The sequence below is a fragment of the Ochotona princeps genome, chromosome 2 (genome assembly GCF_030435755.1).
Source record: "Ochotona princeps isolate mOchPri1 chromosome 2, mOchPri1.hap1, whole genome shotgun sequence".
Lineage (NCBI taxonomy): Eukaryota > Metazoa > Chordata > Mammalia > Lagomorpha > Ochotonidae > Ochotona > Ochotona princeps.
In genome coordinates, this window is record NC_080833.1 from 106297019 (window position 1) to 106311729 (window position 14711).

The 14711-nt window shown below is 54.2% G+C and overlaps 1 protein-coding gene across 1 annotated transcript; it reads left to right on the forward strand.

Moving 5' to 3' along the window:
* Window positions 1–1108: 1108 nt before the first annotated feature.
* RIIAD1 (regulatory subunit of type II PKA R-subunit domain containing 1) lies at window positions 1109–10131 on the forward strand. The gene is made up of 5 exons (XM_004589185.3): window positions 1109–1261; window positions 1705–1781; window positions 8454–8500; window positions 9554–9681; window positions 10012–10131. The coding sequence occupies exons 1-4, from the start codon at window positions 1166–1168 to the stop codon at window positions 9622–9624; spliced, it is 291 nt and encodes a 96-aa protein (XP_004589242.1). The 5' UTR covers window positions 1109–1165; the 3' UTR covers window positions 9625–9681; window positions 10012–10131.
* Window positions 10132–14711: the final 4580 nt, after the last annotated feature.

The window sequence follows — 14711 nt, forward strand, 5'->3', positions numbered from 1 at the left end:
AGACCCGGATAAAGCTTCTGGATCCTGGCTTCAGATCGGCTTTGCGGCTGCTTAGGGAGTGAACCAGTGGATGGAGGATCTTCCTCTCTGTCTCTCCTTCTCTCTATAAATCTGACTTTCCAATAACAATTAAAAATATATATATTTAAAAAATATTTTACACTGGGAGCACATCTAACACTCTCAGCCACATGTTAGGTGATGAAGAGCCACAGGTGGCTTGTGGTCGCCTCTGGAGGGTCCCACAGTCCCCTCTGGGACAGGGGACTAAGAAATGTCATCTCTGACTAACCTCTGCTCTGCTGGAAAAACACCAGCTCTGACAGATGGCAGCTTATCTCCCTCACACTGTATTCCCTCTCTCTTCTGAAAAACAAATAACCCAGATGGGGTTCCTGGCAAGAGGCTTGCAGCCCACTCCTGATGTGCCTGTCCTTGCTCCTTGGGACAGCTGTTCACACATCTGAGAAGGCAGCCTCCCTTTGGGGTTCCCTCCTGCAGCCTCTGGCAAGGCAAGGCTGGGCTGGGCGCTGCCTCCTTGGGTGTCGGGAGCTGGGCAGGCCCTTCCCAGTCAGCTATTTTCAGCTCTCTGGCTTTGTTAAGTGGATCCTTGGCAGAACCATTGCCTTTTTCTTCCTCTGTTCAATTGGGAGTGGAAGAAATAACTTAGAATGTAGGAGGGGCCTAGGGGGAAGATGGAGAAGAGAAAATCCTTACAGGATGTCCTTCAAGTCCCTTCCAAGCTTCTTTGATGTGAGCACATCCCTTCCTCTGCAGAACTTAGTTCCAAGGGCTAACTTCGGGGCCAGGGTGAAGGCGGAGGCCTGGTTCCTTCCATCCCCAGCGCTAGGCCCTCTGCCATCTTCCGTCCAAGTGACCCAGTTGGGATTCAAATTCTGCCTAACCCTTTTCCTTGTCTGGTTCTGGAGCTGAGAGCAACGCCTCTTTGGGGGTAGTGTGGGGTTAGGAGGAAGAGCTCATTGCAGGTTCCCTGGCAAGCAGACTCGGCTCTCTCCAGCACCCTCCAGGGCGCCCCTCTCCCTGCCTGCCTCCCTCAGGACGCTGCCCAGCCCCCTCTCGCCCCGCCCAGCAGGGCTGGACTCGGGGGCGGGGCCGGGGCGGGACCTCGCAACCCGCGGCCCGTCGCCTTGACGACCGCGACAAGATGGCGTTGCTGCCCAGCGAGCTGCTGAGTGGGCTGCTGGGACCCGACCCTGGGGTGCTGAGCCCCGAGCAGCTGGAGAAGTTGCGTGAGTTCAAGGTATAGGCACGCCCGCATCCCCCTGATCTCCATCATCAAAGGGCAGCTTCCCTAAGACCGAGACCCCCCCCAGACAGGCAGGAGGCGACTCAACCCAAGAGAAGAGGAGCGTGAGGTGGCGGGGAAGGAGAGGAGGGGAGTTGGGGAGACCGCCCTGAGGGGCAGGACCTGGACACCGAACCGAGTCCCACTGGCGTGTGAAGAGCAGTAACAGCTAAAGCTGGGGTCGGGTGGGAGAGTGGAAACCCACTCGGGTCAGCCGCCGACCCCAGGTAAGGACACCTGAGCGTAGCTGGAGGGCCGCAAGCGCTGACTCGCTCACACCCAGCTTCCACTTGCAAGCATGCAGAACCAGGCGTGGGTTCCAGGGTGCGTGCTGGGTACCTCCAGGGTTGGGAACTGGGTATCTCATGCAACAGGACCCTTTGCTCTTGTCCGCCCAGATTCAGACTCGGATAGCCAATGAGAAGTATCTAAGGGCCCACAAAGAAGTGGAGTTTCTCATCAGTGGTTTCTTAAGGTAGGTGGTTGCCTACCCCAGCGTTGGGTGGCCCGGGAGAAACTGGAACACATCTCCTTGGAGTTCCATGAATCTGAAAGCTCCCCTTTGTTTTTGTCCTTTTCAAATGAGAATCAGAGGGGGCTAGATGGAGCTCCCACTCTTCAGGTGCTGGCCAGGGCTGGGAACTGGGCCAGGCAGCAAGCAGCCAGGAAGGCAACCCAGGTCTCCCATCTGGGGGGTGTGAACCCGATTACTGGGACCATTAAGACTGCCTCCCTGGGTCTGTAGGAGCAGGCCACTGGACGAAGGAGCTTGATTCTCATTCCATACGGGATGTGGGGTCTGTTAGCTTGACTGCTAGCCGAAATGCCCAGCTCTGCATATTTCTTTAAACACTTCCTAACATTGCTTAAAGTTAAAAAAACATCCTGAGGTGAAATTTTTTCAAACTCTGAGATTTGTGGCACCTAGGATTTCCTTCAGGTATCTGCATTCTTCTTCTTCTTCTTTTTAAAGGCAGATTTACAGAGAGAAGGCAGCTAGAGAGAGAGAGAGAGAGAGAGAGAGAGAAAGAGAGAGAGAAAGAGAGAGAGAGAAAGAGAGAGAGAGAAAGAGAGAGAGAGAGAGATCTGTTCACTGATTCACTCCCCAGTTGACTGCTTAGCTGGAGTTGGGCTGACTTGAAGCCAGGAACTTCTTCTGGGTCCCATGTGGGTATAGAGGACTATGGACTCTGGCCATCCTCTGAAGCTTTTCCAGGCACTAAACAGGGAACTGGATTGGAAATGGAGCAGCTGGACCTGAATTGACACCCAAATGGAATGCTGGCGCTGCAGGCAGAGGCTTATCCTATTATACTCTGGGGCTGGTCCCTCAACATTTTTTTTTAAAGATTTATTTATTTTATTACAAAGTCAGATATACAGAGAGGAGGAGAGACAGAGAGGAAGATCTTCCGTCCAATGATTCACTCCCCAAGTGAGCCACAACGGCCGATGCGCGCCAATCCGAAGCTGGGAACCAGGAACATCTTCCGGGTCTCCCACATGGGTGCAGGGTCCCAAGGCTTTGGGCTGTCCTCGACTGCTTTCCCAGGCCACAAGCAGGGAGCTGGATGGGAAGTGGAGCTGCCGGGATTAGAACCGGCGCCCATATGGGATCCTGGGACATTCAAGGCGAGGACTTTAGCCTCTAGGCCACGGTGCCGGGACCCCCTCAACATTTTTAAAAAAAATATTTACTTTTATTAGAAAGGCAGATTTACGAAGAGAAGGAAAGACAGACGAAAGATCTTCCATCAACTGGTTCACACCTCAAGTGGCTGCAATAGCCAGGAGCCAGAAGCTTCTTCCAGGTCTCCCATGTGGGTGCAGGGTCCCAAGGCTTTGGGCCGTCCTCGACTGCTTTCCCAGGCCACAAGCAGGGAGCTGGACGGGAAGTGGAGCTTCTGGGATTAGAAGCGACGCCCACATGGGATCCAGGCTCGTGAAGGTGAGCCATCGTGTCAGCCCTGCTCCTCTGCATTCTTAAGAATATGCATGGGCCTGGCGCCATGGCCTAGCAGCTAAAGTCCTCGCCTTGAACATGCTGGGAATCTGTATGGGCGCCGGTTCTAATTTCGGCAGCTCCACAATCCATCCAGCTCCCTGCTTGTATCCTGGAAAAGCAGTCGAGGACGGCCCAAAGCCTTGGGACCCTGCACCCGCGTGGGAGACCTGGAGGAAGTTCCTGGCTCCTGGCTCCGGATGGGCACAGCACCGGCTGTTGCGGTCACTTGGGGAGCGAATCATCAGATGAAAGATCTTCTTCTCTGTCTTTCCCCCTCTCTGTATATCTGACTTTCTAATAAAAATAAATAAATCTTAAAAAAGAGAAAGAATATGCATATTATTCCCTTTAACTGGGGAAGAGAAAATTTAGCCTTGGGAAGCCCAAGCAGAGTCGGCAGGTGTAGGATGCTGTTCTCTGCTGGGGTGAGCTTGACGTGATCACCCTGAGAGGCTTCCTCCGTCTCACACGTCTGAGACTCCCCTCCCTCCCTGAGAACCTTATTGTAGGAAAGTCTCAAATGTTGGAAGATACTCCTTTGTTGCTGTAAAAGGCCCGTTTCCAGTGTGTCCTGTGACAAACTCTTTCCTGCCTCAAGCCAGACCTTTCAGCCAGGCCTTTGCTTTGTGGCGGGATATGAGTGAGATCACACCGGACATACCTAAGGTTTATTAAGGAGTCTTTTTTAAAATTTATTTTTATTGGAAAGTCAGATATACAGAGAGGAGGAGAGACAGAAAGGAGGATATTCTGTCCGGTGGTTCACTCCCCAAGTGACCGCAATGGCTGGAGCTGAGCCAATCTGAAGCCAGGAGCCAGGAGATTCTTCCAGGTCTCCCACGCGGATGCAGTGTCCCAAGGCTTTGGGCTGTCCTCGACTGCTTTCCCAGGCCACAAGCAGGGAGCTGGATGGGAAGCAGGGCAGCCGGGATTAGAGCCGGCGTCCATATAGTATCCTGCCGTGTTAACCAAGCTTGGTGATAACAGGACCCACTAGAAATAGCAAATCACAAGTCCATATGGCAATCCAGTCAATCATAACCCCAAGAGAAACAAATGGTCATTACCCTGAAGTCCATCCATTAAGCTGAAGACCTGTGTCCCAGCTTCTGCAACAATATAAGTTATCCTAAGAGACATGCAATGAATAATATGGACACACTTACAAAGCTGCAGACATTCACCTTTCCCTGGCTTCCCTGCCCGCATTCTGCTGCTAGGCCTCACCTCTGCTGGAACTCCTGCTAGTACACAAATTAGAAATACAAAGCATCTTAGCATTGCTGTCTTCACTGTCCCACCTAAGAAGTGAACAGAGAATGAGCAATACAGACACACAGGGGCCATGCTCAGGGGCTACCTGTCCTCGGAGCCTGTCCATGGGGAGCCAGAGAGCAAGCAGGTCCTGGGGAGGCCAAGAGTCGGAGTGCTAGCGTGACAGACACAGCTAGACACGAGGCGACTCGTGTCATTTCCCTTTGGCAGATGAGGAAAGTTAAGCTCCCCAGTTGGCAGAGCTGGTGCTTCCAGCCAAAGGCGGGGCTCTCTGAAGTCAGCCTGGGAGAGGCACATTCCCTGCCCCATCCCAAGTCTCACTATTCCTGTTCTTGTCTTCCAAGTGGCAGCAACTCTCAGAGGACAGATGGGAGAAGGAAGCCGGGAAGGTTGTTTCCCTGGGAAGCTGAAGGTGAGGCCTGAGCAGGAGGTAGTTTAGGGGACCTGACACAAAGGCTCGATGGCTAAATACCTTGCTAGCACTAGGATTCCACATGGGCATCAGTTCATGTCTCAGCTGCTCCACTTCCCATCCAGCTCCCTGCTTGTGGCCTGGCAAAGCAGTGGAGGACAGCCCAAAGCCTTGGGACCCTGCACTGCATGGGAGACCCAGAAGAAGCTCCTGGCTTCAGATTGGCTCAGCTCAGGCCATTGCGGCTCTTTGAGGGAATGAACCAGCAGATGTAAGATGTTTGTCTGTCTCCTTCTCTTTGTAAATATGCCTTTCCAATAGAAATAAATCTTTTAAAAACCAGTGTAGGGGTGGTCTGTCAGTTCCCAATCCAGGGATCAGGCGTGCCTGCATGGTTTTGGAGTTTTTATTCTGCAGGAAAAAGAAAGAATGACTGTGTTCCTATTCTGGGGCATTTTCAGCAGTTCCAACAGAGAAATTGAGGAGGGATGCTAAAAGCCTGAATTAAATCCTGGTTCGCATTACTCACCACCAGCAGGATGGGAGCACTTGGGGATGGCGCATGAGGAGGTGTTGTTCTGCTCCCATGTGAGGGGTGGCCCTGTCTTTCTGTGTGTCCAGGCTGTTTGCAGGAGAAAGAGGTGTCTTCCCCGACCCTACATCTGCCTCCTCCCACCCCATCCTCTCCCTTCCCCCAGGGCCAGCCAGGCCTCCCTGCTCTTCTTTGTGGTGTCCCTGAAGCTACCCTCCAGGGACCCCCTGACCCCTTTAGGCCTTTCCTTTTTGGGGAGGGGGTGGGCTGGGGACAGGTAGGTTTGTAGGATAGGGGGTTGGTGATAGTGATGTTTCCTTGGCCTGCTTCCAGAAGGAGCCAGAATCTGCCACTCACCTGCCGGGGACACCTCACATGGTTCTTCCTGTGACAAAGGAGAAAGGTGGCCAAGAAGACAGAGTCCCGACCACTGTGTCTGCACTGGTTCTTAAGATTTACTTCTTTATTTGAAAGGCAAAATTACACATAGAGACAGGCAGAGAAAGAGATCTTCCACTCACTGAGTGACTCCCCAGATGACCACAAGGTCAGGGCTGGGCCAGGCCGAAGCCAGGAGCCAGGAACTTCATCAGGTCCCCCATGTGGGTGCCAAGGCCCAAGCACTTGGGCCATCCTCTGCTGCTTTCCCAGGTGCATCAGCAGGGAGCTGGATGGGAAGTGGAGCAGGTGGGACTTGAACGGAGCTCACTGGGATGCCAACGGGCCCATAGTGCGAGTGGGTTTCTACGCAGGGCTCTGCCCCAGCGCCCGCCCCCGGCTTACAGGAAGCCCAGAGAAACTCCCAGCTGTGCTTGTTCGTGAACTGAATTTCCCACCTGCGTTCCTGGATCCTGGTATTTTGTGACTGGCCGCAGCTCTCCAGGCTGCACCCATCTAGACACTAGTGTACAGAACCCCCGACACTGTGAATCTGCAGAGGGAACAGCAGTAGTGTCATTTATTTCCAGCACCCAGAAACGTTTGGGGGTGTAGAGGGGAGAGCTGTGTGAACCTATAGGAAGGCCTTGCTGGGTGTCTTTGTGGATTCCCAGGCAGGTGAATCTTGCCCACACCCAGCCCTGAGCGTGTCAGCCCCGGGCTGGGAGAGCCTCAAGTGGCACCAGAGCATCCGCGGTCCTGCCTGGCTCTTAGCATCACTTGAAATGTAACTTGCAGAGAAGTGAGATAGCCTAACCTGGGTGAACTCCCAGGCCTGACAGCACCCTAGCCCCCTGTGGCAGTCCCTTCCAGTTATCCCCCCACCCCAGAACTGGAGGGTCTCCTGACCCCTCTGAGCGCAGCCTGGCTCTGCCTTTTGCCTAACTGTGCTCTTCTGGGCTTGGCTTCTGCTCGGCAGCATCGGGCACCTTCACCTCTGTGTAGTGTCCCATTGTGCAACTGTAGTATAGTCACGCACTACTTCCCTGCTGTTGTCTTTTTTTTTTTTTTTAAGATTTATTTTTAATGGAAAAGCTGACTTTACAGAGGGAGAGGAGAAATCAAGAGATCTTTCATCTACTGGTTCACTTCCCAAAACGGCCACAATGGTCAGAGCTGAAGTGATCCGAAGCCAACAGCAAGCAGCTTCTTCTGGGTCTTGCACATGGGTGCAGGGTCCCAAGGCTTCGGGCTGCCATCTACTGCTTTCCCAGGCCACAAGCAGGGAGCAGGATGGGAAGTGGAGCAGCTGGGACACAAACCTGTGCCCATGAGATGTTGGCTCAGCAGGCAGATGACTAACCCATGTACTGCCACAGCACTCCCACTGTTTTGTTTCCAATTTAGGACAAGCCTTTGATCCCTGGCATTCCAGGCCCGCCTCACATAGCTGCCTTGGCATCCTCCCACCCCTTGACCCCTGACCCCACTCCTTGCTGTACAGGCCCCCTGACTCCTACCAGAATGAACATCTCTGATTCTCCCATTGCCATCTGGGAGCCCAGCCATTCCTTGAGTGCTCTCGTGGATGCTGTGGGTAGGAGAGTGGAGGCAAACTGGCATCTCTGCTCAGAGAAAGTCCCATCTGGAGATAGAAGATGTGCCCAGCTTGGTCCCGACGGCCCCATGTGCCTCTGCTGTTCCTCTCTCCCACCGGCCGTTGTGTGGGGTCAGCTGTGCAGGGCCCGTAGCCTCCCTCTCAGTGCTCGCTGGAGCTTCCTCGGCCTTTTGAGAAATTTAGGAACTTACCTGTTCTCTCTCCCTTGACATCACTGCTTGGAGGTCAGCCCACAGTTTGTCTTTAAAAGCAACCCCAGTCCCTTGTATTGGATGCAGTTATTTATCACGGAAGGAGAACAAGAGTCTTAAAGCTGGGGAGGGGAGCTTCCTGGGCTGTGGTGACCTCAGCCCAGAGGACGTGGAAGTTGGGCTGGTAGGGTGGGGCAGCCCACAGCCAAGGGCACGCACTGCCCTAGGAGTTAAAAGGCCGGCTCTCTCTACTTACTGTCTTTATGAACCTGGGTACATGATTACCCACCAAGGGTCTGCCTTTTGCATCTGTGAAACAGATGCATTGTGCATACAATGCTTGTGGGCGTGCTTTATAAGCCACAGAGGGCCAGTGTGGTGTCTGTCCCAGGGACCGCAGGGCCGGTGACCCTCTGAAGCCATCTTTGCAGCTGTTGATTGTGGTCATCCCGCTGCCCTAACTGGGAATGCATGCCTCCATTTTCTCAGGACATCACAGGCTGTGGATCTGTGCCTCTACCTGCGAGCTCCGTGGGAACTCAGCTGTGCCACGCGCTCTGGCTCAGAGGCCATGTAGGGCGTTGCACTCCTTGCCTCAGTTCTTGAGCTGGAGTGAGAGGGCCTTGGCCAGCAGGAGTGGCTGCTGGGTTCACTCCTGAGGTGGCTGAATGCCTGCTCTCCCTCCTACCCCACCCCACCCCACCCCACCCCACCCCACCCCTGCATGTTTTTCCAGAGAACTGTTCTTGAAAAGACCAGAGAACATCCGGGAATTTGCTGCAGGTGAGAAAAAGTGGTGTCTGTTTTGGGTGGCAGAAAGCTGGAAGAAATATTGAGAATTCTGATTCAGGCAAATCCAGGGCTATTCCCCCACCCCAGGGGAGACCCGAGTCGGGGTGCTCCTTCCCTGGTTGTCTGCTGCCAAGTGACCTTTTCCAGAGGTGTCTCCACTCTCTGGCACATGCGGGGGGTGGGGGAGGGCAGGTGGACAGGGCCTGGGGCGGGGCTTCCTCCTGGCAATGGCGGGGCGGGGGGATTCTGAGTCCCAGAGGGAGGCCCGCCTGGCTGCCCTTCTTGCCCCACCCTGGCTGAGCAGCGGCACCTGGGAGCTTTTAAGAAATGCTGGTGTTCAGGCGGCACCCCAGGAGGTTTTGATTTAATTAGTCAGGGGCGAGGCTCAGCATCCACAGTTTTAAAGGCTCCCCAGGTAATTCTAATGGACTGCCCGAGCTGGCTGAAGGTCAATGGTATTTAGAGGAAACATCCGGGCGGGCCCCACTGCCGTGTCTGCCTGCACCTCTGCACGTGTCTGATGTACAGTGTGGGGAAGGCGGGCAGCGTGTACAACACCCCTCCTCTGTCATCACCCAGCTCTCCGCGGAGAGGATGCTCTCAGAGAAAGCGGGATGGCTCCCAGACAGGAGCTGGCAGGCCCAGAGGAGACGAGAATAACACTTGGCATGCATTTGGGCCCAGAGACTCCCAGAGCTCCCCGTGACGGCGGCTCCCCGCGTGTCAGCAAGCATCGGCCTGCGCCCCAAGTGTGGTGGTGGGGGGGGACAGCACAGTGTGCAGGCCATGGGTTGCCAGCCCTGTGAGCCTTCCTTGGCAGGCTCGGGACTGCTGGCTGGGCCATTGGCCACAGGGATTTGCCACAACAGTTCGCGTTAGCATCTCACACTGGAACCTCCAGCCACACTGCTAGGGCCAAGCGGCCCGCCCTTGCTTTGTGGCAGAGTGAACGGGCTCCCTTCCAGTCCTTCCCTCCCTCCCCCGCCTCACCCCCCCCCCCCCCCCGCAGCATAACTGATGTCTTCCTTTTGATTTTTATCCCAGATTATTTCACGGATCCAAGACTTCCCAACAAGATTCACAGGCAGCTAATTAAAGACAAGAAAGCGGCTTAATTAGCAGAATCACGATGCTCGGCTGTCAGGAGAGAGCAGCCGGGATCCAGCCTCTGGGTGGGTGTCAGCCTCACTTACAGGCCTAGGCTTCTTTGTGCTGTAGGGCCCAGGGTGGGAAAGCCAGCAAACGCGGGAGCTAAGGGGAAGCTCCATGCACATTTGGACACTGTTTCGGGGAATCGGGGGCCAGAGAGAGGGCCAGGGAGGCAGCAACAAGGATGAAATCACACACTCTTCACCTTCAATCCAGGCTGGGCCGTCTGGGCTACCCAACCTTGTTATTCCCCAAGTGTTGGGATGGTTCCTGAAGCCGTTCTGAAGGTGGGATTTCATTGTGTGAGCGGGAGGAGGCCACCCTGTCTGAGCAGGGCTCTTTCTGTCCTGCAGGGTCATCGGAGGCAGTAGGCCTGCTGCCCGCACCTGGGTTCCTGAGCTGCCTCGGGCTCTGTCTGCTGTCTGAGAGAGGCTTTAAAGATCCTCATTAAAAACAGCCCTCCCTGCTCCCTCTCTCTGCTTTATCTCACTGGGAAGGGTGAAGACCAAAGCCGTGACCGTGACCATGACTGGCCTGCTTTTCATTGGTTGACCTCCTGCTGGGGGTGGGGAGCCTCTCCCTGTCTCCCAGAGCCAGCAGGGGTACCAAGAAGTGGGGTGAGGCTCTGAAGAAAGCAGAAAGAGAGAGGCCACACCCCAGGCCTGCTCTCCGTGGTCCCTGGAAGCGGTGTCAAGAGTAACTGGGCTGGGAGGACATCCAGAGGAGACGACCAGGCTTGGAGAACCAACCCACTGAGGGTCATGCAGTTTGCATGGTAGGAACTTCTTGGGGAACTTCTGGAGATTGTAAATTCTGTTTGTGAAGAACATTAGGAACAAAGTGCCCGTGGTTGGACTCCAAGCCAGGAGGTAAGGGCATGGGCCAGGCAGCCTCAGGAAGGCCTCCCCAGGCCTGAGAGGCCGAGGTGGGCTGTCATGCCTGTGTGCCAGTCTCCGGCCTCCACGGTGCACTGGCTTCCCTGAAGGAAGAACCTCTAACTGGGACTGGGAGGGAGCCCGCTCACTGTGCGGGCTGAGTGTGTCATCTGTGGACATCCCCATGGCAACGGAAGCATAGATGAGCAGGGGTTGTGTTTTATTTCCTGTCTGCCTGGCTCTCAGGCACTGTCACCAGTCGTAGTGGAAAGGGCAGTAGAACGGGGTGTGTCAGGAACTGCTAGAACAATGCCCTGGAAGCCATGGGGTAGGAACTTGAGGAGTTAAGTGCTTGTAGAATCACAGTTGGTCGTGATGGCACCCACAACATACCTGTGTTCAGAAACTCCAAGTAAAGTCTTCTGCCAAAAACAAACATTTCCTGAGACTCTCAGCCACCAAGTGTCACAGGGGATGCTCTTGGGAGCCTTTCCTGGAGCCTGGAGCAGTGACATAGTGGGTGCAGAGAGAGGGCGGTTTCCAGATGCCCTAACGTGTGATGGGACAGTGGCGGGGTCAGAGAACCAGGCTGCATGATTGAAGTGTCTCCTGGCAGAAGCAAGACATGCAGTTCTTTTTATTTTTAAAGATTTTAGTCGGGCCTGGCACCGTGGCCTAGCGGCTAAAGTCCTCGCCTTCAACGCCCCGGGATCCCATATGGGCGCCGGTTCTAATCCCAGCTGCTCCACTTCCCATCCAGCTCCCTGCTTGTGGCCTGGGAAAGCAGTCGAGGATGGCCCAAGGCTTTGGGACACTGCACCAGGGTGGGAAACCTGGAAGATGTTCCAGGTTCCCAGCATCGGATTGGCGCGCACCGGCCCGTTGCGGCTCACTTGGGGAGTGAAACATCAGATGGAAGATCTTCCCCTCTGTCTCTCCTCCTCTCTGTATATCTGGCTTTCCAATAATAATAAATCTTAAAAAAAAAAGTAAAAAAAAAAAAAAAAGATTTTAGTCGCTAGGCCACCATGCCAGATCCAGCAGTTCTTTTTAGAAATATGTGGGGCAGGGCCCGGCGCCGTGGCCTAGTGGCGAAAGTCCTTGCCTTGAACACCCCGGGATCCCATATGGGCTCCGGTTCTAATCCCAGCTGCTCCACTTCCCATCCAGCTCCCTACATGTAGCCTGGGAAGGCAGTCGAGGATGGCCCAAGGCCTTGGGACCCTACACCTGCATGGGAGACCTGGAAGAGTTTCCTGGTTCCTGGCTTCGGATCGGCACAGCACTGGCCGCTGTGGTCACTTGGGGAGTGAATCATCAGACGGAAGATCTTCCTCTCTGTCTCTCTTCCCCTCTGTCTGACTTTGTAATAAAATAAGTAAATCTTAAAAAAAAAAAGAAATATGTGGGGCAGCAAGTTATGCTACTGCTTACAATGTCCATATCCCATTTCAGAGTGCCTGTTTCAGAACCCAGCTGCTCTACTATTTTTTTAATGATTTATTTGTTTTTATTAGAAAGGCAGATACACAGAGAGGAGGAGAGACAGAGAGGAAGATCCTCCATCAGATGGTTCACTCTCCAAATGGCTGCAACAGCTGGAGCTGAACCAATTTGAAACCAGGAGCCAGAAGCTGCTTCTGAGTCTCCCACGTTGGTGCAGGGTTCCAAGGCTTCAGACCATCCTCCACTGCTTTTCCAAGCCACAAGCAGGGAGTTGGATAGCAAGTGGAACAGTGAGAAATGAACCGGCACTTATATGGGATCCTGGCAGATGCAGGGCAAATATTTAGCTACTAGGCTATCCCGTTGGACCCTGCTCTACTTCTGATCTCATTTCCTGCTAATGCACCTGGGATTCAGCACAGCATGACCTAAGTACGCCAGTCCCTGCCATCCACATGAGAGACCCAGGTGCAGCTCCAGGCTTCTGGCTTCAGCCTGGCTCAGTCCTGACAACTGAGGGTACCAGGGAATGAACCACTGAATGGAAGATAATCTGTGTGTGCGTGGGGGGGGGTGATGCAGCTGTTCTAGTAGATGAAAATAAATAAAAATACACTTGGAGTGGGTGTTTAGCCCTGTGGCTAAGTTGCCGCTTGCAGCGCCTGCATCCTGTGCTCGGGACTTCTCTGCCCGCCTCTGCTTCCAGCCCAGTCCGACTCCAATACGCACCGTGCGAGGCAGCCAGTGTTCACAGGCCTGGCCCCCTGCCACCCACGTGGAAGACCCAGATGGCGTTCCAGGCTCCTGGCACCGGCCCCCTCAAATGCATAAATATTTTCCAAAGATGAAAATGAAATCCGTTCAAAGGCTCCCTTGGTGGAGGGTGGGTCTGACGCATGGTGCTGTGCTTGTACTCTGTGTGGGGCGCTGTGCCCAGCCCTGAGGCTACAGCAGGAAGGCAGGCACATCGGGCAGCGGGGTGTGGCAGGGAGAGCTGCCCTTGCCCCTGTGACCGTGCCAATTGGAATTCCTCACTCACTCGACTGAGCTTCTGACAGACTGTCAAAGTCCCGGCTCCCAGCTACACATGCGAGGCAAACAGCAAGTGCTCCGTGAGTGTGTGAGAACGGACATGTTATGACTGATGGCAATCACTCCTGTCATGGAAGGAGGCGCGTCAGAAGGCAGGGGAGAGCACACTGTGTTGGCCCGCCTGAGTACCAGGCGCCTGGCTTTTGACCTCACCTGGTCCCAAAAGCAGAGAATGACCCACAGCTGCATGGGAGACCTCGAAGAAGCTCCTGACTCCCAGCTTCAGAAGGGCTCACCTCTGGCCATGGCAGCCGTCTGGGGAATGTCACTCCTTCTCACCTTAAGTCTGATCTGCAATTGAGCCCAATTGGCTTAATCCCTGCTTTGCAGCTGCTGGGATTGAATATTGGTGCCGGTTCGTATCCTGGCTGCTCCACATCCCATCCAGCTCCCTGTTTGTGGTCTGGCGAAGAAGTAGAGGCAGCCCAAGCCTTGAGACCCTGCATCCGTGAGAGTACTGGAAGAAGCTCCTGGCTCCTGGCTTCAGATAGCTCAGCTCCAGCCATTGTCGCCATTTGGGGAGTGAATCAGCGGATGGAAAATCTCTTTCCCTCTATGTGTCTTTCTCAGTGTAACCCTGCCTTTCAAATTAAAAAAAAAAAAAATCTTAAAAAAATTATGGCAGGCCCGGCACCGTGGCCTAGTGGCTAAAGTCCTTGCCTTGAACGCACCAGGATCCCATGTGGGAGTCGGTTCTAATCTTCCCGTCCAGCTCCCTGCCTGTGGCCTGGGAAAGCAGTCGAGGATGGCCCAGAGCCTTGGGATCCTGCTCCCTGTTAACGTAGCTAGGAATGCAGCAAAGGTCACCTCCATGCATGAGGGAGACCCAGATGAAGTTCCTGACTGCTGACTTCTGCCTGGCTCAGCTGCAGCTCCGGGAGAGAGCGAGAGCGCGAGAGAGAGATCTTCCATCACACCCCCTAAATGGCCACACCAGTGGGCTGGGTGAGGCCAAAGCCAGGAACCTGGAACTGCATCTGGGTCTCATGTGTGGGTGACCGGGGTCTAAGCACACGGGGCTATGTTCTGTTGCTTTCTCAGGTGTTTTAATGGGGAGCTGAATCAGAAGTGGAGCAGCTGAGACAGGAAGCAATGCCCACCGCAGATGCCAGCATAACAGTGACAATCTGCTATATACCACAGTGCAGATTCCATAAAAAAAAAATAAAAAAAAATAAAAAAGAACAAAAACTGGCTTTCTCCAGATTTATAAAAACATTTCCTTAAAACATCTTCCATGGGGCCCGCGTTGCGGCATGGCACCTGCAATGCTGGCATCTCCTGTGGGTACCAGTTTGAGTCCCTGCTGCTCCACTTCCCATTCAGCTCCCTGCTAATGTGCCTGGGAGATGTGCAGTGAAGGATGCGCCCATGTGTTTGGGTCCCTGCACCCTTGTAGGAGAGCAGAAGCTCCTGGCTCCTGGCTTCAGCTTGGCTTGGCCACAGCTGTGATAGTCATTTGGGGAGTGACTTAGAGGGTGGAAGCCCTCTTTCTGTCTCCTCTTTCTCTAAGTCAAGTAAATAAATAAATCTTTAAGAAAAACAAATCAGGGCCCGGCACGATAGCATAGCGGCTAAAGTCCTCACCTTGAATATGCCAGGATCCCATATGGGCGCCAGTTTTAATCCTGGAGGCCCCG

Coding starts and splice junctions, on each gene's coding strand:
- RIIAD1 (XM_004589185.3), top strand. CDS start 1,166: ATGGCGTTGCTGCCCAGCGAGCTGCTGAGTGGGCTGCTGGGACCCGAC. Junction 1,262..1,704: donor AGAAGTTGCGTGAGTTCAAG/GTATAGGCACGC, acceptor TTGTCCGCCCAG/ATTCAGACTCGGATAGCCAA. Junction 1,782..8,453: donor CTCATCAGTGGTTTCTTAAG/GTAGGTGGTTGC, acceptor ATGTTTTTCCAG/AGAACTGTTCTTGAAAAGAC.